We start from the raw sequence: 27,039 nt of genomic DNA, 5'->3' as shown, positions 1-27,039 counted from the left end.
CAGGATATTGTTCTCTGAGGTTAACCTGCAGCCCTTAAATGCCTTGCACAGTCCGAGTGTCTGAAACGGGGGTGGATCCAGGGGCAGAAGTGCCCTGAAGTGCCCCTGTCTGATCAGCTGCCTAAAAAAACCACTAGTCACTTCCTAACAATACTAACAAAAAAATATGACGATTTTTTAAGAAGCGTCACACAATGTGCTTGAACAAGGACCAATTTTCCAAATGTACAATGTAAATGGGACTTTGCTCAAAGCTATAGAGCTAACAGTAAAATAGGAATTACTTAAATGTGCATCTGACTGGATCTGACTGGCCCCTTTATGACCCCTGGTTTAGAAAATTCCAACATCTCTCACTGGTCTGTAATCGCTACTCTGCAGCTCGAGAATAAAACAACAAGCACAGAGGAAACCACATTGGTTCCAGGCTTCATTTCAGAGGCGATTGCTCATGAACGCCTCGCATGTGATGTAATCCCACCTGTCTCACTTCCCTTACTGGTCTGCAACCCACCTAGCTGGAGCTGAACTAATTCAGCCTGACATGAGCCCCGTTGATATGTTGTCAGGATGCAGCGTCTTAATCGGCCTCAGACATATGTCGTTCAAGCTAAGGATCATTAGCGTGCCCTCTGGGGGGGAAAAAAAACATATCGTGCAGTTGAGTCGATGATGATTCAGAAATGAATACCTTCCCCGCGTTCCCTCTTCCCACTCTGTTCCCAAAGGTGGAAAGAAAAGGCGGCCACAGAACGAGAGCGAGCGCGAGGCTGCGGAGACAAAGAGAAGCATTTATCAGCACTTCCATATGCGTTGAACATTGGGAGATGCTAAATTGCTCAGCCAAAAAGCCTTTAATAGATGAAACATGCCTGCCATATGTTTTAAAAGACGTTTGTGGGCAATGTGTTTTTGTCGCCACACATTAGAAGTATTTTCCATATAAATTGGTTGGTGTACGGTGTAAAAGATAAGCCCCAGAGTGAACGGGGACAGAACGGGGAGGGAGAGGAACCGTTGTCTGTGAATAAACCGTGTTCTGTTGTCATACTGCCGAATTTATGTTCGCACATTTGCATTTTTATTTTGACACACTCGTCAACAAAGAGGGAGACGCATCACACAGTAACAGAGGGAAATTAAAAGCTGTTCATTTTGAGGCGTAAATTTGTTATTTTAATAGTTTTTCTCCTTCGGAGCTGATGTGACCTCTGTCGAGGTCAAACAACCACAGCGAAATACAAACATCACTGAGCTGCAAAAGAGCAGGTAGCACACAGCTGACGGGGGCTCACACACACAGGCCTTGGACTGAATTGTCTTGTCTCGGTACAGAATGGGATCGCATGCACCCTCACACACAGACCTGCATTGACTTACACAGAAAAACATAGCACTCAAGGCTCCAATGGACATGGAGGCAAACATCGCCTTCCTGCTTTCCATCTTGTCACAGGGCACAGTTTCACTTGGCATTCAAGAAGTGTGTGTTGTATGTGTGTGTTGAATGAAATTCTCTCATTCCACCACTGGTAAGAAGAAATCTAGTGTTATAAAGGTGTGGGTTATAAAGCCGGCGTCGCTGATAGCACTCTTGTTTTGAAATTCCAGAGGGAAAGGCATATCTGTATGGCATAAATCAACTTGATGCAGGTAATATGATTTCCATCCACTCACAAAAGTAGCGCTAGCTCTTTACACCCATTATTGCTTGAAACCCATTGGTGGGGCTGTCAGCTAATTTCAGAGGGTAAGTTCATCTGAATGATTTACACCCTTTTCCCCCACAAATTGTAACGTGCCAGTTGGAGCAACCTCAATTTACCTGACATCTGAGCTCCACTGGAAACTCATTCCAGCACTTGTTTAGCCTCCGCTCCCTCTGTTCAGCAGGAATATGGATCCACTCGGCCACTCCTCTGTTCTTTTCCAGCAGTTTGCTGAATTGTACATTTTGTCGGATGAACGCAGCAGCCATAAAAGTCATCCACTGTGGCTGACTTCCTTCCGTCAAGCTCTGCTTTTAGCCCAAGTGAAACTTTACAGCAGCAGTGAGGTTGACTCGTCTAGAGTTTGGTTTGCTCTGCAAAAGTGTTCCCATTTTTTTCCTGGTGTATTACTGAACAAGTCCGCTGCCTGTTTCAGTGAAAAACAGAAACTGAACCTTCTTCCACAGCAGATGAACGGACAGCTTGTCACTGATGTGAATTGAAGACGCTCTGTTGATCGACTGTTAAGCACAACAGCTGGAACTCCTCATTTACAGTGTGGTGGTCCTGTTTGTTTTGTTTTTTATATTCATTTTTTATCCCTCCCTCCTTTTAAGGTCGTATTACACATGTAAATTATGCTGCAAATGATTCATGCTTCATGGTCTTATTTCATTTATTTAAATCGTATTGATTTTGACGTGGTTTTTTTTGCCGTTGTTCAGTAGTTTTCTTTTGTCTTTCCTCCTGGTCCCACTTTGAACATTGTGATCATTAATGATAAAATGTGTATAGATTATGGCCACAATGTAATGTGGTTGCAGTACACAGTCGTTTCACACTGCTGATTATTTCCATAATTAATTAACCTGTTTTTATTTTTAATTGAACAATTGACTGTTAAGTCAATAAAAGAAAATATTGGAAACATTCTAACAATTATTTGATAATAACAATAAAATTAAAGTTAGAAAATACAACAAATCTTCTCAAATGAAAAGTTTAAAGCTGTACATTTTCAGCATTTTCACTTAATTAACAAGGAATTGATTACTAAAATAGCTGTTGATTCATTTTATGGTAATTGTGGGGCTGGGTGATAATTTATTCGGTGACATCAAATCATTTTATTGTAAGAGTCAGGTTATCAACACCCATTTGATTTATGAATGTGTGACTGCATTCATTTAGTGACTATTTTAATCCACTCAAAATATTTGAATATATGTGGACATGTGAATCAAGTCGTGTACACTGTGTGTGGCCATTTGAATTGATTTTACAATACTTCCCTTGTTTGTTAGACCCCACGGGCACTGACTGTACATTTAGACCAAACCGCCCACAGTAAGGTCACTGGTGGATGTGAACCGCACGCACGCACGCACGCACGCACGCACGCACGCACGCACGCACACACACACACACACACTGTACTGTACTGCACTTGCCCTACGTCAGTGTTAATTGCCAGGGTCCACACCATTAACACAGCCATCTCTCTCTCTCTCTCCTCCACTGTCTCAGGCAACTATTGTCTTGGAAAGGGGAACAGTGTGGCAGCCACTAATTATGTTCTTTACAAACTGCCAAGTCAGATTGCGTGTGCACATGCACAGGCATGCATTTACCTGACATGAGCTGTTGAAGTGTGTCACGCGCTCTGAGTTGTCCACAGAAACACTCACATCAGCCATCCATTGGTCAGTCAGAGAGCCTGTTGACATTTTTTGCTGCATGATTTTCTGCTTTACACACACACACACACACACACACACACACACACACACACACACACACACACACACACACACACACGCACACACACCAGCTCCTTCACTCCAATACTGGGCCAGAATAAGAGCGGGAGAATGAAGGAAGGGTGGGAGGGAGAAAACAAAACAACAGGCTGTGTACTGAGTGAGATGGTGGTTTGTGTGTTTATGCATATGTGAGAGGGCAGAATCCTATTGTACATATAAGCACATAATTAAACAGAATGGATGCACAGATGGTTATAAATATATATCTGTTAGTATTCCCACCCATCTACCCTTTAAACAAGAACCAAAGCCTAATGTGAACACTGGATGTAGTTTATCTTGTCACACGGGTGTTGATTTCCTCCAGACCAACACCACTTACTGCTGTTTGATGGATGCTGAATGATTTGTCAGGCTGCCCTCAGGCCTCAATGCACACATGTTGCGACACAAGAGAGGCCTGGCTTCACAATCATGTTTTACTGTTTTATGCAGAAACATTTATGTTGCAGTAGAAAAGGATATCATACATTTCATTATTTATTTCGATGTATCAAAACTAAAATGTAACATTCTCAGAGTTTAAGCACTGATTTGACTTACAGTAATGTAAATTACAAAATCAGGAAATGTTTACATCGTAGTTTCTGGAAACACTGAGTGTTTGGCTGCTTAAGATTATATATAATTCTACATATTCTATATTCCATCAAATGGCTAATTCATTATTTCAGCACTAAGTTGAATTACATTTTCCCACATATTAATAGCAAATTTCATTATCAACTAATCCTAATTATTTTCTTAATTAAATTTGAGAAAAGACGTATCTCCTCACCTTCAAATGTTTGTCCGAAGGCCAAAGATATTCTGCTAACTAACAAACAGATAAATTCAATTTGAGAACTTGGAAACTATAATTGATTGTAAATAATTTTTGGGTTATAAAATAATTTACATAACAGAAACTGACCATCAAATGATTGTTGCTTATAAAATGATTTCTCAGTTGTCTAATTGGTTTATTGTTTAGTGGTTATTATAAATTCAGTCTCAATCTCTTACATTAATAAAGTTGTCATCATATTTAAACATTTATGTCATTAATCATAAATGATATTACATGTTGCAGTGAGGTTACCTATATGTCCCGAATAGTTTATGGACTTAATGTCACCGGTGACACTGGAAGCACAACAAGCCCAGTTGCAGTGACACGTGTGTGCAGTGGTGTGTGACGTATTGGAAATAGATACCCACCTTCCTTCAGCCAGGTGACACATGTTCACTGAACTCCAGTAATCTCAAAGAGATGCTCCCCACAGGGAGCAATACAGCATCACATAGTTATTACATCACTGTGGCTGTGATCCAGAGTTGACCTTGTGGATTTAACGACACGACTCCGCATGTCAGCGCTCAGACCTTTTGGAGTCATCGCCCCAATTATATTAGATCCACTTATATTGAATTAATGTGTTTGTACAAATACATGAACCGATGACTTGTGAGGCTCACTGAGGCTTTGTTATGTAACCACCAGGAGTCCTAATGTCTCAGTGAGCATCTGCCCCCCACCCCCCCAGACTGCAGGGCTGCTGTCCAGTCGCTCTGCCTGGTCTCTGATGTCCCACAGGAGGGACAGGTTGAAACAAAAGACATGAATCAATAGAAAGCTACACAGACCTCATAGGGCGCTGTAAGACCAGACACCGGATCTTATTGCATTACTGCAGTGAACCAGCCACCACACTCACCACACACACACACACACACACACACACACACACACACACACACACACACACACACACACACACACACACACACACACACACACACACACACACACACACACGTCCAATGTCACTATGGCTTTAATGATATCATTAAGCAGAGCCTCTGCTCTCCAGTGTTACAGCACCTAAGAGATGAGCTTCATTAAAGAGCAGTACACATTCTCTGCTCTCTTTATCTGCCCATACAGTCCATGAATGGATATGTGGATTTAACATAATGGAGCCTTTGGTAATGCATCCGATATTTCTTTTTCTTTTTTTTTCATGTGTGTAGGTTTCGATTCTTTGTAAAGATGCCTGGATTAGACCATGTGGTGTGTGTCTAAATAGACAGACAGGATATTGGTGTCACGGAGGCCATATGCCGCACCACTAAAAAGAAATTCATTCTCGCTTTCTTTTTCCCGTATCCTGCCTCGTCACTATCCTGCTTTATCATCCCCCCCACTTAAATTGTAAAATATTACCCGCATATCACGGCCGTACAGTGACTGTCACAGTTACACAAAACACCCCTCCATCTCCGCAGAAACAAATACGCCTTCCCGAGTCAGCCTGTGTGTATAACCCTCCCAGTTGTCTGGAGTTAGTGAATGCATATTTATGTGTGCAGGTGGAGCAGAATGTTTAAACACATGTCTTATTATGTAGGAAACACGCAGCACTTTGGCAGAGGAATGTGCCGTAATTTGATAAGCGCATCCACTGGCATGCCAAGCCACATTCAAAGACAGAAGGGAGTGCAGGGAAGGAGCGATATGAATGTGCACTGGGTTCGAGGGTAGCAGTTGCCCAGTTGCCCCGGGCAACCAAATTGCAATGCTGTCAAACCTCTTATTTGGCCTTATTGGCATTGGTAACAATCATTTTTTTCTGTTAAAAATGTGTGCTTTCGTCCAACCTGGCCTCGGGTGTAGAAGCTCCTGCCTGCGTTAATAAACAGCAGAGGGAACCTATACACTCTGAGGGGGTGGGCACTTCTGTAGGTCAAGTCAAGGACAGAGGGAGTCGCACCCAATGGGCATCAAGCTGTTAAATTATCAGGCTTGTCTCTGTTTGACTATCCTCTGTAACAGTGCAGTCTCTTATTGAGGATTTCTGCCATCGCTCTTTCTATCCATATTCTAAGATAAATGTGTATTAAAAATGTCAATATTTAAGTTTGTTCTTATTACTGCAACATAACATCAAAGTTGCAGTTGCGCATTTGATTAGCTGTCTCCATAAATAGCAGGAATCAGGCCTCCAGCTAAATCTTACACCCCTATCATGGGATTGTGAATCACGAAGAACTCTTTGAAACCTTAAGTCATCTTCAGCATCAGTCATCTGACGCTAGCGACAGATGACAGAGCAGCTCTTGTTCCTAAATATACTACCCCTCCAATGTGGAAATCTAAATATAGTGAGCTACTTTTACTCCATTACCTTTTAAAACTGCCACTTCTTTTTAGTGAAATGTGTTTTCATGTGGAGCAATGTGTGACACACGCACTGCACTGCACACACACACACACACACACACACACACACACACACACACACACACACACACACACACACACACACACACACACACACACACACCACACACATTATAATGTTTACTATTATCGATATGACTTTATCATGTCTAAATATGGGGCACAATACCACAGAACAATTATCATTCCATTATAAACACATAAAATATGCCGACCATTCTGTCAAATTTGGGAACCAAAAGCCTGTCCACCAGCCTGCCAACATTTTTCAAACTCCCTGCCGGGATTGTGTTTGTGTGTGTTGCTTCCCACTTTATTTTTCTGGCATGCATAAACAGGCGTATACTGGTTCACACGGTATGATGATACTGCCTGGCTCTGATTGTGAGTGTAAATGCATATGTGCAAAGCTGCATACTGTACGTGGCTCACAAGTGTGTGTGTGTGTGTGCGGGCAGGCACTTGTGTGTTCACGCGCACAGCTGTTGCGTGGTGGAGACACAGCGGTGTGGGTCAGGATGGGCTAAGCGTTCCAAAGAGGGGAAATGAAGACAAATGAACAGAGAGGAGCTAAACACCCTTCCAGTCAGCTCCATATTACTTATTCTCCACACCCCCTCCCCTACCTCCTCCTTTCCCCCTTGCCTCCGTCCCTCCCTTTGCCTGAGAAAATATTACAAAGCCACACAGAAAGACCCTCTGTACGGTAATGAAAAGCGCAAAAGCGTGGCACTTTTTGTGGTACTTTCACGTCACTGGCAATTAATTCCACAGCGGCGGCTGACGGGGGCCTGTGGTGCTATAATACTAATGCTTAAGCCAGCAGTGCATAGACGCTGCCTATAAATTTGAATCTACATCAGGCACTCTTTCCCTCTTGATTTCTTCCATTTGCCCATCCACTCCGAGTGTGTGTGTGTGTGTGTGTGTGTGTGTGTGTGTGTGTGTGTGTGTGTGTGTGTGTGTGTGTGTGCGTGTGTGTGTGTGTACGTGTGAACATTATGTGGCCTCTGAGGTATCTCAGAGAAAAAGTTCAACATGATGAATAGGCAGCCGACACTGCACTTTGATTTCCTGGAAATAACACAATCATACGCTACATTCACTTCTCAGGGCTATTAACAGAGAGAGGCTGTGATAAAAGTGTCCAGAAGTGTGTATGTGAGTTTGTGTGTGCATGTAGAACAGCAATGGTGACAGGGTTTAAAGGAGCTGGGCTGGTCTGAATTACAGATGGTCTTCTAATAGGCTCTATTTGCTTCTTACTCTCTGTTTGAAATGTGCACAAGTAACAAGTAATCCAGGAGTGAGGAAGAGGTAACAATCCCTAATCGTTATTTTCCCTATCCTTGGCTGTAATGGACACCAGTGAAAGAGGGAGGGAGGGAGGAGAAAAATAGAATGAAGTGATTTGTGACCGTATTGATCAACGGGTCAGGGCTATTGACCAGAGAGTGAGTGGGGAGGACTGAAGGATGGGAGGAGGGGATAAGGGAGGGGCAGAGGGAAATGATATAGTGCTTTGTCTGCCCAGGAGAGCAACCAGAAGGGGGGAACCCCTACTAACGGCTAGACCCATAGGGTTCATTATGGATGAGTACAAAACCAGGGCACCCACGGCTCAGCCGGCCAAGGCATCTCCCTTGAGGGGCCGCATTCATCAACTCCTTATGATTGGGCGAAGCTCTATACGCTCGATATTTCCTCCAGGGTCTTTTCAGCCAGGCACATCAATATTAATCTATAAGCTTTAGGGGAAGATAATGTCCTTTACCTCCTGGACCTGAAATTCCCTTCTAAATGTAGACATCAAAAATAATCTCCCATCCTATTTTCACTTCTCCCATATGGTGGCACTAATTCCAATTGGCAAAAGGCTAGTTGGCTCCCACTCCTGCTTTAAACACACTTCAACATGCTTTTGCCCACAAAAATGGTAATTTCTTTTTAAACTATCCTGAATTCCCTCCAGTGACAATGGCAACGGGTCCATGGGCACCTCGTTGTGATTAGGCATAGCGATACGGAGCATATGGAGGAGGCCATCTCCCTTTTATTCAGCGCAGACCAGCTCAGCACTTGAGAGCTGCCGCTTCCTGGCTCGCCTTCCAAGCTCTCCCCAGGTTGTCTCTGAGTCTCATCCTGCTGCCATCTGCCACCGACTTGGGCTCCCTCCAGAAATCCTGGAAAAAAAGGAGCACCCTCTACTCTCCATGGTGGGAGCCAGCATGGAGGCTCGGTTTCCTCTCCAGCTCTTTACTTTAAAGGAAACTGCCGATGGCCTGAGACCCCTGGAGCAACAGCAACTAGAAACACTGAATTATCGTCATATGGGAATATCTGGCGGGGTGATTTGGCGGTTCAAAGAAGTGGCTTGAAGTGGTCACATGTTCAAACCATCAAAAGCTAAGCCCCTCACTCAGCAAGTAATGTGAACTGATATTTTGCCGCAAAAAGAACATGGCATGCATAGTATAAAAAACCTTGTGCATGTGTACTCACTGCAGTTTTTGAAGCTGCAATCACGAAATAACTTAGGTACTCTAGGCTGGCTAATTTTTACTGATTTAAAATGAAAAACATAATTTTCTACTTATTACAAGTGCAGGTGTTCAGGAAATTCAGGCAAATAAAGCAATCAGGCGTGTAGGCAGTATTTGCCATCAGAGAGATGTCACTTTTAAAGTACCATAATTCCTCAAAACGCATAAATTATCTCCTTTGGCCCGCACTCACAATTTGGAGAACCTGAAGTGTGGTCGCCTGTAGCTTTTTACAGAATCAAATTACATCACTTTTTAGAATGTATTTCTTACCTTTTTAATCCAACAAGTTTGTATTAAATTTGTTCAGCAAGTATTTGGGATGCAGAGAGACCTAGATGCCCCAGAGAACATAAGACAGATTTTCTTTGCTGCCTTCAGCCTGACAGAGAGATGCATTCTGGGTGAAAACAAACAACCCGGAATGGGACTTTTGCAGAAAACAGTAAACACTAAAAATGCAAGTTAACCGCATAGCCTGTATAAAAATTGATGACACGACAGCTCCTCAAAAGTTAAGCAAGAGTGTCTCATTCTCCCCCTGGTGGCTGACAGGAGTAAAGCTCATTAATCCTGCCTTCTCCATGTTAGCAGATGGGACAAAATACACATCAAATAAATCATATGATTCTGTGTATCGGTGGCACCCTGATGACATGGCTCCATTCCCTGATCACTGCTGTGCAGACTGTGGCTTCAAATAATGTCATTGGTGCAAGACGGCCAAATTCGTATCTGTGTGGATGCAAGTCATCCATCTTTATATACAGATGTGGTTAACAGGCACGGAATAGCAGCAGAACACCTGTCATGCCACATGCTATATTAATATTAGACAAAACTCCAGCCAGCGCCAAAGCCAGGGTTGTAAATGGTCTTTGATGGTCAGAGAACTTTGGTGTGCGACATTTACTTTCTGCTTCATTATATAAAGGGGCACACCACCATCTTCACTGGACTGATGGTAGGTTATGATGATGTTAAGATGAAATACACAATTTGGGACTAAATAATATCAACATTATTGGCTCAGTTTTGTTGATAGCCGCCTAATAATGCCAAGAGCTGTGGACGCAGTTATGATGTTTAATGCCCAGATAGAGATGATTTAATGCATGAGATAAAAGTATGGATAGAAAACAATTAAATCATTTGTCTGCGACTCAGTCAGACCTGTTAGGAAGTGTTTGCTGTGATGAAGGTCCCACAGTTAGTCTAAGGCGCCTCACATGTTTATATCTGTTTTTTTTTACCTCTGGTAGCAGTCAAATCCTGGGTGAAAACAACTTTTAGGCAGTCTGATCCTCCAAATCTTTAGAAACTTGCCAACCCTGGCCTGATTTTGGCTGATGACCCCTGGGGAAAGCTGCTGTCTCTCTCCTAATTGGCTATGGCTGCGAGGTGACACCGACGGCTCTGTGCAAAGTGGGCATGGCTGCCCAGTTATCCTGTTTAGTTTTTCTCATAGAAACTGGAGAGGTGTGTTGTGTCTGCTGCTCCCGTTCCTCATGGACACAGACACTCCTTTGTAATGTATTAAAGTGAGAGGAAATGGAACCATGAAACATTTAATGATGTTGGTGTGGGATGGAGCGAAAAAGAGTGCAGAGAATAGAAGACAGGCGTGAACAACATGAGACGGCATTAGCTGTAGCCACTGGGGTGTGATCCGTGTGTGTGTGTGTGCTTCAGCGTGCATCATTACATGCGTCAGCATGTGCGTGTCTTTGCATCTGTTTTCTGCATGTCTGAAAGTGAATCGTCCCTCACACTCCCACACAATGCCTACTTGCAATTAGCCAGCATAAAGATTTCGTGTGAGTGTGTGTTTAATAGGAAAACCAGGTCTTTATATAAAGAGTCCATCCCAGGTCTCTGGAAGATGACGGTGAGCTCAGACAATGAGCTTGGAGACGTGAACAAAAGAGGGCTCCGCTCCTCGTAATAGTGGCTTAGCTGAATAATTGAATTCAGGAGCATGCAGGCAGCCATGCTGGTTTTCTTCATGTATATTGCAGAGCAGCTGTAATCTCCACTGGAGGGGAATCTCGGGCTGCCTGCTGCTGAGTTTCTGGAGAAGATGTGAGGTGACAGAATAGGGCTCTGCCACCAATGCATCTATTATTGATAAGGTTGGGGCGGAGGGAAGCTTGGAGAGAGAACTAGAAAAACAGGAACACCCAGTTGAGCTATTGGACACCTGAGTCCTCAGCAGCTCCATAGGTTTGGTTCAGACCGTGATCTTCACTGCGCTCTCTACCCCGTCACACTTCTATTCTCTCCTGTCGATAAAGACCAAACACATCTTAGTAATAAGAAGCACAGTGCGAAACTACTGACACTTAAACCTATTGACTTAAAGTTCACTCATAACTGACTGGGCCGGGCTAAAAACATCTGTTGAAAACACACTACATTCTGCTCATACAATGTATGGGAAATGGATAGCCACTGTAACTATAGCAACCATCCGTCTCCCGTGGAAGATTTAAAGAATTACAGAGTTGGCCCAAATAAATGAATCATGCAGATTCATGGTTCAATATCTGCAGACCCCAGATACTTGGTGTACAAGTGTTTGGATCCTTTTGAATTCAATAGAGTTGATGTAAACAAAAGGCTGTGTGGCTGGTACATGTGCATGAGGAATCCACCTGTGAGCACAAACATAGTTTATAGCTGGCTGTCAGGTGTAGCTGGATGAAACTGCAGGTATTGCTGAACAGACAGCAGCCTGGCCTTCCTCAGCCACCAGAAGCAGAGAAGACCGGAGCTGCTGTCTGTCAAACATCTGTATCAGCTGCATCGCACAAGGAAAGGACCCGGTGTACTCATGTAAATATCAATAGCTTGTTTTATCTTTCTAAATTATAACGTAATCATTCAGTGAATAGTTTCCCAATTAATTATTTGCCATGAATTCAGGTCCGATGTGTTTTCTAGGATACTTTCAAGTTGATGTGGTATTCAGATGCCACACGCCCATACCAAGACTGTTACAACAAATGCCCTGTGTTTCCGATAAAAGATTTGAGCCGGTTTTCACGCAAAATTCAAGATCAACCAAATTTCCACTGTGCTGTCTAATAAGCAGAAACACAGCCTGTGAGCTGCACCTCTCCTCCCACCTCAGCAGAAACCCGTTAGTTCAGGGCAAGAAATGATCAAACAGACAGAGACGCAAAAAAACTGGACCTGTGCCCAAGGAAAATTGCAAAAAAGCTGCATTTGTGCCTACGTCGTCTTTGCACATGCAGGAAAATAGAGCCCAAGGTGCTGTATTCATATGAGGTTTACCATTAAATATTAATTTTAATTCTCAGAGGAGGAGGCGTAACTAATGTTTGTTTCGCAGCTCTTATGAAAACATATCTAAGGCACACGTTATAATTTTTTTCATCAAGAAGAACCCGTGTAATACTGGACGTGTCACTTTTCTTGACGTCAACCCGTTGTGGTGTCTGTGATGTGATTCCCAGATGGCACCTCCTCAGTTTGTGAGAGCAAACCACTAACACTAACACTGTCATGGGTCATGTTCATATGACGCTATTTGACCAAGTATGTCTCTAAGTCCGTCAGAATGAGGAGGAGTGCAGTTTCCTGTGTTGGTCACGTTCACTCTTTCATACCCAAAACAACATTCTCTTCCCTCCAAGTTTTAGTTTTGTTTTTCGCTCTTGTCCCGTCCTGATTGTGAAAGATAACCAAATGTTTTTCTTCAAATAACCTTCATGTATTGTTCTCCCATAACAAGCGTGATTAGGCAGATGTTCTCAGCTGTCAAGAGCTGTCATATTTCAGGCCTGATTTATGAAGACGCAGCATCTGCTGTATTCTGAGACCTCAAACATATGAGTAAAAAAAGAAAAGATTGGAAAAGACCAATAACTTGTTAACATATTTCAATACCCACATTGTATTTACTCTGGTCTAAGTGGTTCGGTTTTGGTTTATTGCACTGCACAATTGAAAGTCTTCCTGCCATCATTCTGGCTAAATGAACAAGGGTCAATAGATAATCAATAAATCACAGTGGCTACAACCCATGATGATTATCCACTTTATGTGGGTTGAATGGCTGGCTGATCATACACCGACCATAAGTAGCTCCAGGGTTGGTTTTGTAATGTACTTTGAAAGCTCTCTCATCAAGGTCTCAGTTTAATTGCTTTGGCAATCATTGTGTTCTCAAAAGCCCAAAACGATGTGAACAAAAGGAAAAACAACTTCAGGGTTTGAAATTGCTTCTCACACCCAAGTGTGTGAGTGCAAAAAAATGCATTTTGGCCACGAATTGACTTGCCACTTTACCCCAGGGAAAGCTTGTTGATCTCAAGATATTTGTCATCTTAAATTAAATACTTATCCTGATACATTACACTAAAAGTCAATCAGCTTCTGCCATTTCTTTGATATCATGCGTCTTTGGCCTGTAATTTCAAAGGAAATCTGCTCTGGTTTAAGTTTGGTCATATTTAGGTACAAAATAGGGAAAGACTGTGGCTTTGGTTTAAAAGGATTGCGTCATTGAGGCAAGGGAACCTTTGTCGTCATGTTACAATTGTAAACATGTGTTTAAGGGTCAAGAAATAATTGTGGCTGTGTTATAAAACTGGAAAGGAGAAATGAACAGCTTTCACGCATGTTAGGGTCCGATGTTTTGTTGGCTCGTCCATCCACCCTCACATCCTCTCTATGCCTAACTTCGTCACTTTCTTTTGGGCTTTGTCACTTGAGTGCTATACGAAGTCTTCACTCATTTGTCTCTTGAACATACAACTGATGCTGTAGCTGGACGACACTTTTTAACTGTATTGTGACAACTTTGAACTATTTCTGCTCAGTTCTTCTCTGCAGGAGTCAAACTGCTCACATACGAATCTGCCCAAACTGAAAACACGAACCTAAAGAATACATATTTTTGTGTATTCACTGTAGCTTTGGTATGGTGTGTTTATTTCTGCTTAATGCCAGTGGGACTTCATTAAAGGTAAAAAAAGTAACCATAGTCAGGGGAGACTGCAAATAGCAATGACAAAACCTCAAAGGAGCAGCAACGGTAGTGGCTGAGGTGACTGAACAACAAAGTCAGTAACAAGCAGAGTCACAATTCATTTAAAATATGACCTACTGTTTTTCACGCGGAGATGAAAATATAGCAAATGAACACAACTAACTCTGCTGTTTTGAAGCCAATTGTATGCAGACACAGTGGGTGCACGTTTGGAACTTTATATTCTCATGTTGTTAGTAAGAAACGATTGCACATTGTTTCTGGATCAATTAAGCCACAGAGAGTATTTGCAGCTCATGTTTTTTGACCTACTGCATTGAATGAGGCATGTCTATAAACTCGGACGTGCTTGAATTGTAGGCGGTTTCCCTCTGCCCCTCAAATGTCTCTTTAACCTTCCCTCACTTCTGTTTCTCTCCCGCGTTCTCTCAGGAAAAGCTATTCTTGCCTCCCCTTTCCTCCCTCTCCCTGGCTTGACTCTCTGACTCCAACTTTATCTCTCATTCTCTGGGATCCTGTGTAGTTCTGCTGTGTGCACGGGCGAGACGCTGCTGTTTGTAAATGAGTTCATCCTGCGTGTTAGCGAGGTCAGGACCCAGGCGCTCAGCTGTACGAGCCTATGTGTTGCATTCAGCGAGGAGGAGGAGAGCGAAATTGATTGCCCCCTTTATGCAACGGAATGGGAAAATACTGTACCAGCCTGCACAGCCAGACACACACCCATGCAAAGGCTTACTCCCATACTCAGAGACCCTCCATCTTCAAGCGAAGAAGTGCAGCTAAAGGCACAGAGAAAGTAAACGAATAGCTCTTTACAGTTTGTTTTGGAACAATTTGTTCATTCTGCTGTTGCCCTGATAAGAACAGCACAGTTGAAAAAGCAGGACAAGAAAAAAAGTAGTTTTCTTCTGGAACTGCTTTGAAAGAGTCTCCATTCTTTCCCCCCCCTTCACCCCCTTTATTTTCATTTAACCGCTTTTTTTCTCATATTGAGCTGGTAAGGTGGGCTGTTCCTTTGTGAGCAGATGTTTTCTTTATTTCACGCTGGGCGTTGTATGATTGCACTGAGATCAATAATTGACTGCATCGGTCCCCTGACGACCACACACCAGGGATCAATAGAGGCCCTGCAGGGCTGCTTTCTCCCTTCAGATATTTTACCAGGTGTAACTGTTGACCACCCTGCCGTGTTTTTTTCTTAATTCAATCCCTTGTAAAGACAAAGTACATCACTTTGGAACTCCAGACTCATTCCTGTAAATAATCTTATCGACCAAGGCCTTAGTCATGAAGGGAACATTGGGGGGGACCGAAATCTCACAACTCATTATTAACACACAAGATGAATTTTTATATTTAATCCAATGTTTAATACTCTATTGTAAGTCTAATGTGTGCTTGGTAATATAAACATGTTTATGTGTATTTTATATAACTTTATATATTCATGTTTTATATTTAAAAAAATACAATTACATAAATATATCAAATTTTATAAAATATACATTCATATAAACATATTTAAATTAGCATGTATACATTTGACTTAAGACATAAGACAGCAAACACATTAGGGCCCAGAAATATATGCATTGCTATAGATCTATGAAGACAAGTACAGTTATTTTAGCAAAAGGTTTATCAAATTGGTTTTGATTGATCCTACACTAAACTTCTCTTAGAAAAAAGCAACTGCGAACCAGCACTAGCACTAGTCCGGAACTGGAACCTGGTTCGGATTGGTGGAAAAGGGATATTGGGCAAACCACATGTAGAGCTGCCAGAAACAGGATATGAGCTGCACTACACCGTAATACCCTAATCTTTCAAAGTTTCATCGTGACCATTTCGAACGGCGGTTCTTTTTTGCTAATAAAGCTGTCATAGCACAACAGTTTTATTATTATTATTATTAATCGTCCAGTTTAAAATTCAATTTATTGGGGAGGGGGAGAATTTGACCATATTTAAACATTGGGGGGGAGACGTGTCCCATTGACTCTTATGACTACTGCCCTGTTATCGACACACAAGGAAGGCAACTTCTCGGCAACTGTTAATCAATATCACACCGATCTGTTGCTGTTCTCCAAAACTACACAGTACCCCTTTAGTCTCAGTGCTGCACATGGCCATAGTGAGAGAATTAGATTGTCAGAAGCAGTTTCTCACCCCAGAGCACAACGCGGAGGGAGGGTGTCTACTGAACAATAATGTTCTAAGAAGCGCTGTGAGGAAGGTGATATAGGGGCAGTGAAATCGCACAGAAGCCTCAAATGTGTGTACACATACTCTATACGAACCACCTGTGTGCATCGCAGAAACTTTACACTCAGTCGGATGAGGCAAGCTGCTCTGCGCCGGGTGCATGACTTGCTGTTGCCATAGCAACCTGTCCCCTCACCGCAAAGGTCCTCTGGCGCGGCTACACTGATGTAGAGTCTAAAGCCCTCTTAAAGAGAGGAGAGAGAGAGAGAGAGACGACTGTTAAAAGGTGGCCCGCCCGAGGAGCACATCTGTATTACTTAGCCTGAGCTGAGAAGAATGGCTCCGTTTATTAGCCAGAGAGTGGAAGATGTCCCTCAGGAGTGCTAGAGCGTAATGAATTTAGACTCATTCAACGCTAACGCAATGTCGCCTCAATGCCACTGAGCTGCATCTCCCTCCATCAACATCAGTGTCCTGATTTCCTGACCGTCAATAGGTCATTAATCAGCGCTGAAACCACAGTGTTCAGATTCTAAACTGATCGTGGCACCACTGGCTCCAGCGGAAAACCAGTTATTCATTTGCCATTTGTGCATCACTGCCCCGGCTCTCCCGGTAATTCAGCAACTATTCTTGTCACCCATGTAAAGTTCAGGTCTGTTAATTATTCATGCGCACCTTCCCTTTCCCTTCCTTCCCTCCCCTCCTCTGGTCCCGTTCCTTGTCCGGCTGAACCAAACAGGAATTCAGTGAAATAATTGAAACCTGACAGGTATCTAGTCCCGGCAGAGAATAGTGTTTCCTTTCCTAAAGTAGCCATTTTAAGTTTGTCCGGCGATTCTGTCAAGCCTTATTGGGCCTGAACCCTTCATGCTTTCCACGACAGTCCATTGCTGCCCCTTTTTTTCACTTTGTCTGAGCTAAATGTAACAAGGCAGCAAAACAATGACACTGACTTTGACCACAACGGGCTTTGGGGATATTTTCTTCACAGAGTAGCAACAATCTCAAGAGTAATAGGATCTACTGCTTTTGGGGAATATTTATTGAATCGGTGTCTGCATGAATCAATGTTGAAAAGCAAGAAACCAGCACAGTATATTACACAGGTAACATATAATTAAGATTAAATAAATACATATTCCTCCACTGTGCATGGCAGCATTATTTTGTACAATAACACCTGAATCATCTTAGACCAACATTCAACCCTGAAACATCAGAACTGGCAACAAAAAAAAAATTGGGGGAAAATTGCCACAAGAGTCCGATTTTCTTTCAACTCACAAAACCGTGACATTTGCTTCACTGCTCGTTTAATCACAACAGCGCTGTCCCTTCCCTCTCATAACACGCTGATGCATTGAGAGCGTCCTTAGGCTGCGACATCATGTCATATTTAATGGATGAGATGTCTAAACATGGGAGGAAGTGTTACCTGGGCAAGACGTTTGCCTTGACAAGCACAACCTGGACACGCTACCTTTTCTCCCCAATGGGATTTTCTTCCCCTGTCTCCAATAGAAAGAAAAAAAAAAGCAGCATGGATGTGAAGCTTTAAACGCCACGGGGCTGGAGGGAGATTACCTTACACACCTACACGGACCGACTCACATGCACTCGTTGCACTCTGAAAGACTTTTCCACAATGAAAGAAGGTTCCATTGAGGAAATGTCTTTCTTTTCACAAGGTTTCATTGTGGACATTACATAAACTCTTAAGTGTTTCTGTGCATTCACCCAAACAGAAACACATACCTTTGAAAGCTTAGTTTTTCTTAATAGGTCTTAAGAGACGTAAATATGTGCAGTATAAGTTTAAAAGATGAAAGATAATTGCTGGGTGGTTTATAACACTATGTTTTGTCCGACAGTATTCCTATAGTTTAACAGCATCAAGCTGTCAACAGTGTCCACACTGCACAGTGTAAGAACATATAAATGCAGCCAACCAATCCATCTTTAAAGAGGCTTTTATTTTTTTATAGTATTCACCGTCTTCGCCTCAGCTCGGCTGCAGGCGGCTGTCTTGCTTGGACACAACAGCAGACATAGGCTTTGTTATGTACAAAGAGTTGGGTCGGATTACCTTGAAATGTAGTCAGTTACTCAATAAACATTACATGGCATTTTTTTTAAATAGAAGGCCATCTGTAATCCATTAGATTAGGAAACAAATATTTATTCTGAACACCTTTTGATTCACTTCCAAATCAAACATTGAAAAGGACTTGTTTGAACGATGCACTGTAATCTGTAACCATCCAACCCGTCAAACACATATTATGCATTGAAGATACATCCATGACTCACCTTTAAGTCCCAGTGGAACAGCATCGAGCCATATGTAATATTGGCACTGTACCATCTGATTCAGGATAAAGGTTCTATTTTGATATCTCATGAAGGCTATAGCCATGCTAAAGTGTTTTTAACTACTGCTCTGATGTCAGTAGTGGATCCTAATGTAAATGTATAAATGTATATATACTTTGCTCTTCTGGACAGAGAGCTCAGATGTCGTTCCTGGAATCTGCTGGAGCCACTGTCTCAGGGAAAAGCTTTACATTGAGGAAGCTTTACATTTAATCACTTTTGTTGTTCTTGTAAAGTAATGCCTATCTGTCTCGAGGACATGTCCACAGGATCCTAACTATTATAGTATCTGGGTCAGGTACATCGCTATTGGAATTTACCGTTGACTGTTTTTGTGTGTGGTCTTCTTTTGTTTTCAACCTTGGTAGATATTGTTCTTCATATTAACTACAGAGGGCCTCTTTCCATTCTAAAGATAAACTTTCCTCAGGTAGCAGGAGGATTTTTTCCCAGGTAAGAACTCCTACATAAGTACTGTGCAGTTTGGATGCTAGGTCGAGAGCCTGCACTTGATACCTTCACTTTGACAGAGCCCTCAGCTCTGGTGTCAGTCTTTTGTCAGTCAGCTAAGCTTCAGGCTAGAGTGAGATTTTCTTATAGGAAAACATTGCAGAAGAGATGTGGTTACAAATCACCGCGGGCAATCGTGATCTTTTCCTCTTCAGTTGGTGTGATCACTGCCAGTGTTTACTGTCAGTTCTTTTTTGTAACTTATTAATGTTATTTGCTTGATGACTTCACTGGAATATACTCGTGTTGCCTATTTTGCGTTTGTTAACTGCAGCCTCAGTCTGTTTTGTAGCTGGTATTTTTTTTCCTGTCTTACTATCACACACTCTCCCTCCCTGTCTCTTGTACACATGTGACACAGTTCGATTGCATTTCACCTCTTGTCACTGCTCCTGTGGCTTCGACTCTGCGCTACACACTGACACTCACATGCACACACACAGAGAAACACACGGCGCGTGGTGTGAAGTGCTGGCAGAGCAGTGGGCCAGTCATGACAAGGCCTGCATGCAAGCACCTGGCTGTGTGTGTGTGTGTGTGTGTGTGTGTGTGTGTGTGTGTGTGTGTGTGTGTGTGTGTGTGTGCGTGTGCGTGCGCAAGTCTGGGAGACACCTAATGCCAACACCTCGCAGACACACACACGCTGTCAGGAATACAGATGCATTCATGGATAGCTTCACACATACACACTGGCACTCACTTCTTTTCCCCCCTGGTACAAAAGAGAGTGAGCTCAGGTAGCTGTCAGGTGCTCTCCCACAGGGAACAGTGGGCAAGTCAAAAACCGCCTCCTCGCCTGTCACACACACACACACACACACACACACACACACACACACACACACACACACACACACACACACAGTGTGGTTTGGTGTGAGGAGACAGACAGAATGAGATGCCTTGGGCAGATGCTGGACCAGTTGTCTGTGCCGCACACAAAGAGTTTGTGTACATGTGTGTGTCTATCACACTGTCTGCTGGTCTATCCAGTACGGCAAAAAGCCACCTGCCAGTGAGTGGACATGCTGCCTTGCGTTTAGTCCTGGGCCTGGGTGCCAGCGATAAGAACTAGTTGTGTGCGAGTGCTTGTTTGTGTGTAAGTGTGTGACATATCCCCAGCAGTGACACTGTTGTTTGCCTTTTTAAACAAGACAACTTTTTTAGAGAGGACTTCTATTTTTTTACATTCTTTCATTTGTTGTATTCCACTGGTTGGTTACCTGTGAGCGCCCTCCCACCACCTCGCCACCGGTGAGGCAGGGATGTCACGCCATCTGGCTGCCCAACAGCCCTCAAAATGGGTGCAGACCCACAACAGCTGTAGCTGCCACGATGCAGGTCAATTACTCTCTAAGTTGAAGTTGTGTATACACAACACACACTAAATACGCACAAACGTACTTCTCACTTGTTAATCTGACCAAGTTCAGAGTTTGCTGTTTCACATCTGATCAAAGCTGTGGAGTCAGTGGGAAGTTAGGGATCAAAGTCTTAAGCGTTGTTGTTGTTTGACTCGTGAAGCCTTGAAGTGCGTGGCTAACCTTGGTTTGTCTTCGTGCCGTTGGTTCCGTCCCTCCATGTGTCCCTGGACGGTGGATCATTGATGTTTCAAAGTCTGCTGTCTTTTCAGAGCATGAAAATGAACTGACCACAACACTGAGGATTGATTTTAATGTTGTTGCTGACTTTAAACATTTTTTAACACCGAAGCTTTTCCATATTCTGCAAAGGGCTCAGCACACCCAGCAACACACTGTGCTTGCTCTGCATGGGTGGACAGATTCTTCCTGGATGAATTGAGAGCATCTGTGTGCTTTACGCTAGGATCACATTTAATCCCCGGAGCATTTGTGTTGCTGAACTGAGCAGAGCTCTGCACAAAGACCCCAACGGCTAACGCGTATTGAGATTCATTTGTTTGGACGTGCCTGTCTGGTGTTAAAGCATAAACATAACATAACATAAACTCCTCTAAGAAGAAAGTTAGCTGCAAAAAAAAAAAAAGTGGAGTTGCATGCATAATGTGTTCATGCAGGATAAATGCAATGCCAGGAACACTTTCATTAAGGGAATAGGTGTGTGATCAGACAGCTTTGAGCTAACTCGACTTGAAATGTGTACGAAACATACTGAGCTCTGTTGTTGAACATACCAATTTTTGAATTCCCCTCTTTCTCTGTCTTTCTTGCAGGCTGTAGAGGAAAGCTGTGTGGTTTTGGTGCTGTATGTGAGCGGGACCCAACTGACCAGGCCAAGGGCGAGTGCGTCTGCAAGAGAGTGGAATGTCCATCCTTGGTGGCGCCTGTTTGCGGATCCGACTCGTCTACCTACTCCAACGAGTGCGAGTTGGAGAAAGCCCAGTGCAACACGCAGCGACGCATCAAGGTGCTGCGCAAGGGACCCTGCTGTAAGTACCATCTCCTACCAACCTAAGAAACCCCCTTTTGGAGACACTGGCAGAAAATATCCATTCAACAGCAAAAGCCATCTCATTGTCAGTCGTTGTTTTTTTTTTTAGATCATTTCATGTACTTTCAATGCATAACACTAGTGAAGTGAACTCATCTTATTTCAAGGTTTTTAGAGTGGGACTGTGAGACATAATTACTTTTAAAAACGGAAAGAATATGAAGTCAGCTTAAATTTTTACATTTAAATACTCATGCTCATTGTTATAAAGAACAGAAGTTGTGCATTTCTCCCTTTTAAAGACAAAAGAGATTAAGAAGATTTGGGCATTCTGTATGTGATGAAAAAACTGACTGATATACATCGAAGGTTTCTGGCATGATTTTTTATGTCAGCACGTGTTTTTTGATGTGTTGCCACTAGTATATATGGGGTTTAAACATTTCGAGAGATGAAATTGGTGCTTTTGAGTCATAAAAGATCAACCCCTGAAAGACCACTGAATGTGAAGTATTCCTACAGGCAATCTGATGGGAGAGTGACACTCTCCATTACCTGCTGCGAGAGTTGAATTTAAAGGCTGGGAAGTAAAGTAAACACCTGCTTAAAGCATGGTGCACCATCACTTGGGGGTTTTCAGCGAACACAAACAGGACTTGGGATGTTTTGATGTTTTGGACAGAAGATTAGCAGCCCAACACAAAGCTGCTAGCCTCTGAGTGACGCTAAATTGCTTGTTATTGTCAAGTAAATGGATTTCTATTACACCATGTCCTAATACAACAGGCTTTGCCTCCCTATCTTTATCCGCCAATAATAAAACACATCCCCATTATGTCCAATCTATTGTCTTTCCAATATGGCCAGGTTCCCAGTGCTTAAAAGCCACCTGCACTCTCACAAAAAAAAACTGTGCCACTCACTGCTCCCATTGGAAGCCATTCAGTGTGTGTTTTATCCGTCAGCCTCAGGTGGGTGCCTACACTCCTGCTGTACCTCTCATTGTTTCTCTTCAGTAAAGCCCATCAAGATCCCGGGCTCTGAGAGGAGCAGCGGATTCCTGCCAAAGCTGCAACATTGCAGCAACCTCAATAATAGCTAGAGTGAATTGTCAGCATTGTGCCTGCCTGCCAGTCTGGGCCCACTGCTAATTCCAGGGGTCTGATTACAGTACCAGCTTCAACCCGGCACTAATAACAAGCCTGGTGGCTGTTCACCACTGGCAGAGAGGAAATAAAGAGATAAAAAGGATGGAGAGAGGACAGAGGGACTAAAGGACCAAAATCTGTTCTGACTAAAAGAGGTGGTCTCGATCCGGATCAAGCTGAACCATGGTTTGGTTTATCTGCAGTGTGAAAACACATTTTGGGATAGTTCCGATTTTTGGACCAATTGCAGTAAGGTTGAGACGGCATTAAACAACTAAAGAAGAAAAAGAAGCTGAAGCAGCTCACAAGATTGCAGTCTTTGTTGAAATTACGTTTTTTTGATGCGGGTAGTAATACCATAATGATATTACATTGATAATAAACTGGTTTATTCAGTTTCTCCATTTTAACGGAAAGACTACAACCTGCTGACGTCAGAGGCTCACCCGTCTACAAACCAATCGATATCAAGTATAGATAAACGCAGCTCACATAGATGATGATGGCAGCACGTTTGCATGTCAAATAAAATTAAGTGTGCTCCCTAAATTTCAATGTTAAACCATAACTCGCTTGATCCAATGTGAACAATATAACACAGACATGAACCTTGGTCCAGACTTTCAAGAGTGAAAACGCACTTCGAAAGCCAAGTGAATAAGTGACTGAGTGAGTGAAAGGGTGCACAGAGAGATCCAGAGAGAGAAAGCAGTACTAGTGCTGTAATGATGGTTCATGGGGGGTTCAGTGCCATCAGAAGAACCATAATTATCACTGGAAACAACGGCAAGCTGTCACTATTAAAAAAAAAACCCACAATAATGATGATGCTAATGATAGTATTGCTGATAGAATCCTACATACACACCACCAGAACAGAGATGTTCTCTCTTGTCAGATCAAATCTACAACAGAAAGTCGAAAGTCGCGTTTCTTTTCATCCCTTCTATTCCTGCATCGTTCACGTCATTATCGATTCAGACTACTTTACAGAGAGCACAGATCCTGACAGCTCGCAGACAGGTGTGTTCTGGATGTTTTATTATTTTTTTCATTTCAAATATTCATTCTCTAAACAGTGCATGGCAACCACTGCAGTAGACTTGTTCACCTACCTACCTCACTTCCAATTATCTCACCCACGGTTAGGCTTGACAAAGAAGACATTAGTCCCTAATGTCACCACTGCAATCAGTAAAATAAATGTTCAAATGTAAAAACAATGTTCATTACAGAAATAGATAAGAAAGTAGATATTAACAATCATGTCAAAGTAAGATACTGTGCTGTTATATTATTATTATTATTATTATTATTATTATAGATTTTTGCATGAAACTCTTTAATGTCTTTGTCCGCCGCCAAGAAGAATTCAATCACCAAACCTGCTGAAGTAAAAGTGTCTATTGACTCTCACCTTACAGGTCATAGTGTTAACCCCCCCCCCCCCCATGATCTCTAGTTCAATGAGAACCATCATGACTTAACAACATTCATACAACCAACCGTCAAGGGTAATGCAGACCATGCTTTATAATGTGATCCACACACATTGTTTAAATGCCTGCTTTTCCGTCTTACCTTTGATTAAGATCCCTTTGATCAGCTGACTTTTTAGGTAAAAGCAAAAAAATTAAACATGCAAATAGCCAAATTATCCAATTATGTGGATACCTGATTTTATGATTGATTTTTGATTTCGGCCAGCGGGATGGTTTACATGCCCGACTTCCAGGGAGACAGAGAGAGAGCGTGTTAGGAGGTTAGCCGAGTGACAGGTTCTTATTCTCTTTCAGCCTCCAATAAATCCAGGCGGCACGGAGGGTCTGGGCAGGTCACTCTGGCTCAGATTATGAAGTTGTCAGGCCTGATGGGGGAAAAGAGAGGCAAAGACGGGAAGGAGGAAGAGTGGGAGATGGAGAAAGACGAGAGGGAGCTGAGAGAATGAGAGAGCTTTAAACTTAAAGAATAGTGTGGGCGGTTGGATTGCTGCTTTTGTGCAAAGCCTCATTTGACTCATTGGATTTGAATGGTGGGTTTTTATTGGGGTAAGTGAATTGGCTACTGTTCTGAGAAGCCGTCATGTCCAATGCAAATCAAGTCAGGAGTCTTATCTGGCACTCAGGAGTGCCGCCACAAAAGGAGTTTTCTCCTCACAGATTATCCCCCTTTTAAAGGGACTGGAGTTAAATGGAGCATTTTGTTAGTACTAAGTACACGTCTGGGCCCTGGGGTAGGTTTGTTTCCAACGGGAGGGGAACATCAAACTGCAGATCTCTGATATCTGGCGGATGCTGACACCTCTACATTTCCCAATGTGAGATTCACATCGTTCCTCAACAATAAGGTACACCCCTGCTCACGTCAAACACTCAGAGATTTGACTGTTACAGCTACTTGGTCTGATGTTACCAGGAGCCTTTAGTGGCTAAAATCAATATTGCTGGGTAACAACTGCCAAATTACATTTGGATTTGACATTACATTTGACATTATCCTGTAAATTTCACTTGTTGCCACAGAGCACATTAGTTCTTTGGTCATTTAAAAGAACATGCACACATGTTATTGGTAAATTCTGGTTTTGTACAACCTTTGCATTATTTCATAGTTTTGGCCTTTGTTCCTGTTGGTAATTACAACATTGTAGTCATGAAGGGAATTGTTGAGACTTGTTGAGACTTTGCTGAGATAGAGTTCAATGAACCCCGCTGTTACCTGGAAGAGAACAGTCAAAGTTACAGCTTCTAACTTCCTGCTGCTCGCACACTTTTCCTGTGTTATACCGACATATATTGCGTGTTCATGTGGTTTAAACTCCTGGACTTTGTCAGACATGGTTGCAGCAATGTCACCACATTCCCCTGTTGACCCTCTCTTGTAGACACTCGTCTTTTCCCACTCTTCTGCCGGTACAGTTCAGCCTAGCTCAGTTTGGCTCAACAGAAAAAAAAATCCCTTTACCCACATTCACTTAACACCTCACTCATAACACTGAACTGGTTATTACAACATTTATGTGCTGAGTTGATGGCCCAAGTTTCCCAGGGCTGGACAAAACGACCCACATGCTGTTGAGGCGTGGGCACTTAGTCGCCCCCAGAGCTCCTCTCTAATATTCACATAACCTGCAACCTTAATGGTTTAGGCCGGCTCCGGGCCAGTTTCTTCATTATCTCACTTTTGTTCTAGATGGATGATTTGGGATTGGCGGGGTTAGATTTCCGGCGGTCGTCCGGTCAAGTGGGCAGGCGGCGAGCAGATAATGGCCTCAGATATCATCGAAATTAAAAGGAGAAGCTGCGTTAAAATTGGCCCAGCAGGAGCGGCTGGTAACATTAGGCGAGGAGGAAAAGCGTACGTTTCAGAAAAGAAAGACGAGAGAGGGAGCGAAACAGCCAGCAGAAGCACTTTCTGGTTCAGAGAGACAAGAGACATTTGGCCCTGTGTATCTGCGTATTAGAGTGTGTGTGTATGGGCATGCACAGACCAGAATTGGCCAGGGAGCATGCACCATGTTGACTCGTCTAATATTGAACTTGGAACAGAGTGGTAAATACACTCCCCCTCCCGGAGAGAGAGCTACAGAAGTGTTGCAAAACTCATCTTGTGTGGCCACTCTAGTGGAACATGGAGTTTTCTTTTCTTTTTTTCAAAATCTCTCTCTCACTTTTTTATTTTTTCTTGTTGAAGAAGTGCAACAAGTAATGCAACAACAAAAAAAAGTGTGCGTGGGTGAAGTGACTGGGGGTTCTGGTGAGTGATCAATGGAGTTTGATTTTGTGTGCGTGTGTGTGTGTGTGTGCGCACGGAGTTGGCCATGAGCACGGCCCGCTGACTTCCTCTCTCCACTCTCTCACTCTGGGCTTTGGAGAGCGTGTTATCTCTCCGGCACCGACACACTCTTGTGTCCTCACAGTGAAAGCAGAAAGGCATCAGTACTCCACACCTGCTGCTCTATCTGCTCGAACACACTGCAGGCACTCAGACCCAACACTACAGGGACGAATACCTCCCCATCTTAAACATAAAGTACGTGGTGCAACTTGTGGTATTAGGCTGTAAGATAC

General features: G+C 43.0%; 1 protein-coding gene across 11 annotated transcripts in view; it reads left to right on the top strand.

Moving 5' to 3' along the window:
- The window catches only part of agrn (agrin), a 248,933-nt gene that overhangs the window by 115,338 nt on the left and 106,556 nt on the right, over positions 1–27,039 (top strand). For all 11 annotated transcript variants that reach the window (XM_034591670.1, XM_034591667.1, XM_034591668.1 and 8 more), the window contains one exon: positions 21,604–21,819. In XM_034591670.1, coding sequence (XP_034447561.1) covers positions 21,604–21,819 — 216 coding nt within the window. The remainder of the gene's footprint in view (positions 1–21,603; positions 21,820–27,039) is intronic.

The sequence above is a fragment of the Hippoglossus hippoglossus genome, chromosome 7 (assembly GCF_009819705.1).
Source record: "Hippoglossus hippoglossus isolate fHipHip1 chromosome 7, fHipHip1.pri, whole genome shotgun sequence".
Classification (NCBI taxonomy): Eukaryota; Metazoa; Chordata; class Actinopteri; order Pleuronectiformes; family Pleuronectidae; genus Hippoglossus; species Hippoglossus hippoglossus.
The sequence above is the reverse complement of the archived record's forward strand: the minus strand, read 5'-3'. Positions and strand labels throughout refer to the sequence as shown.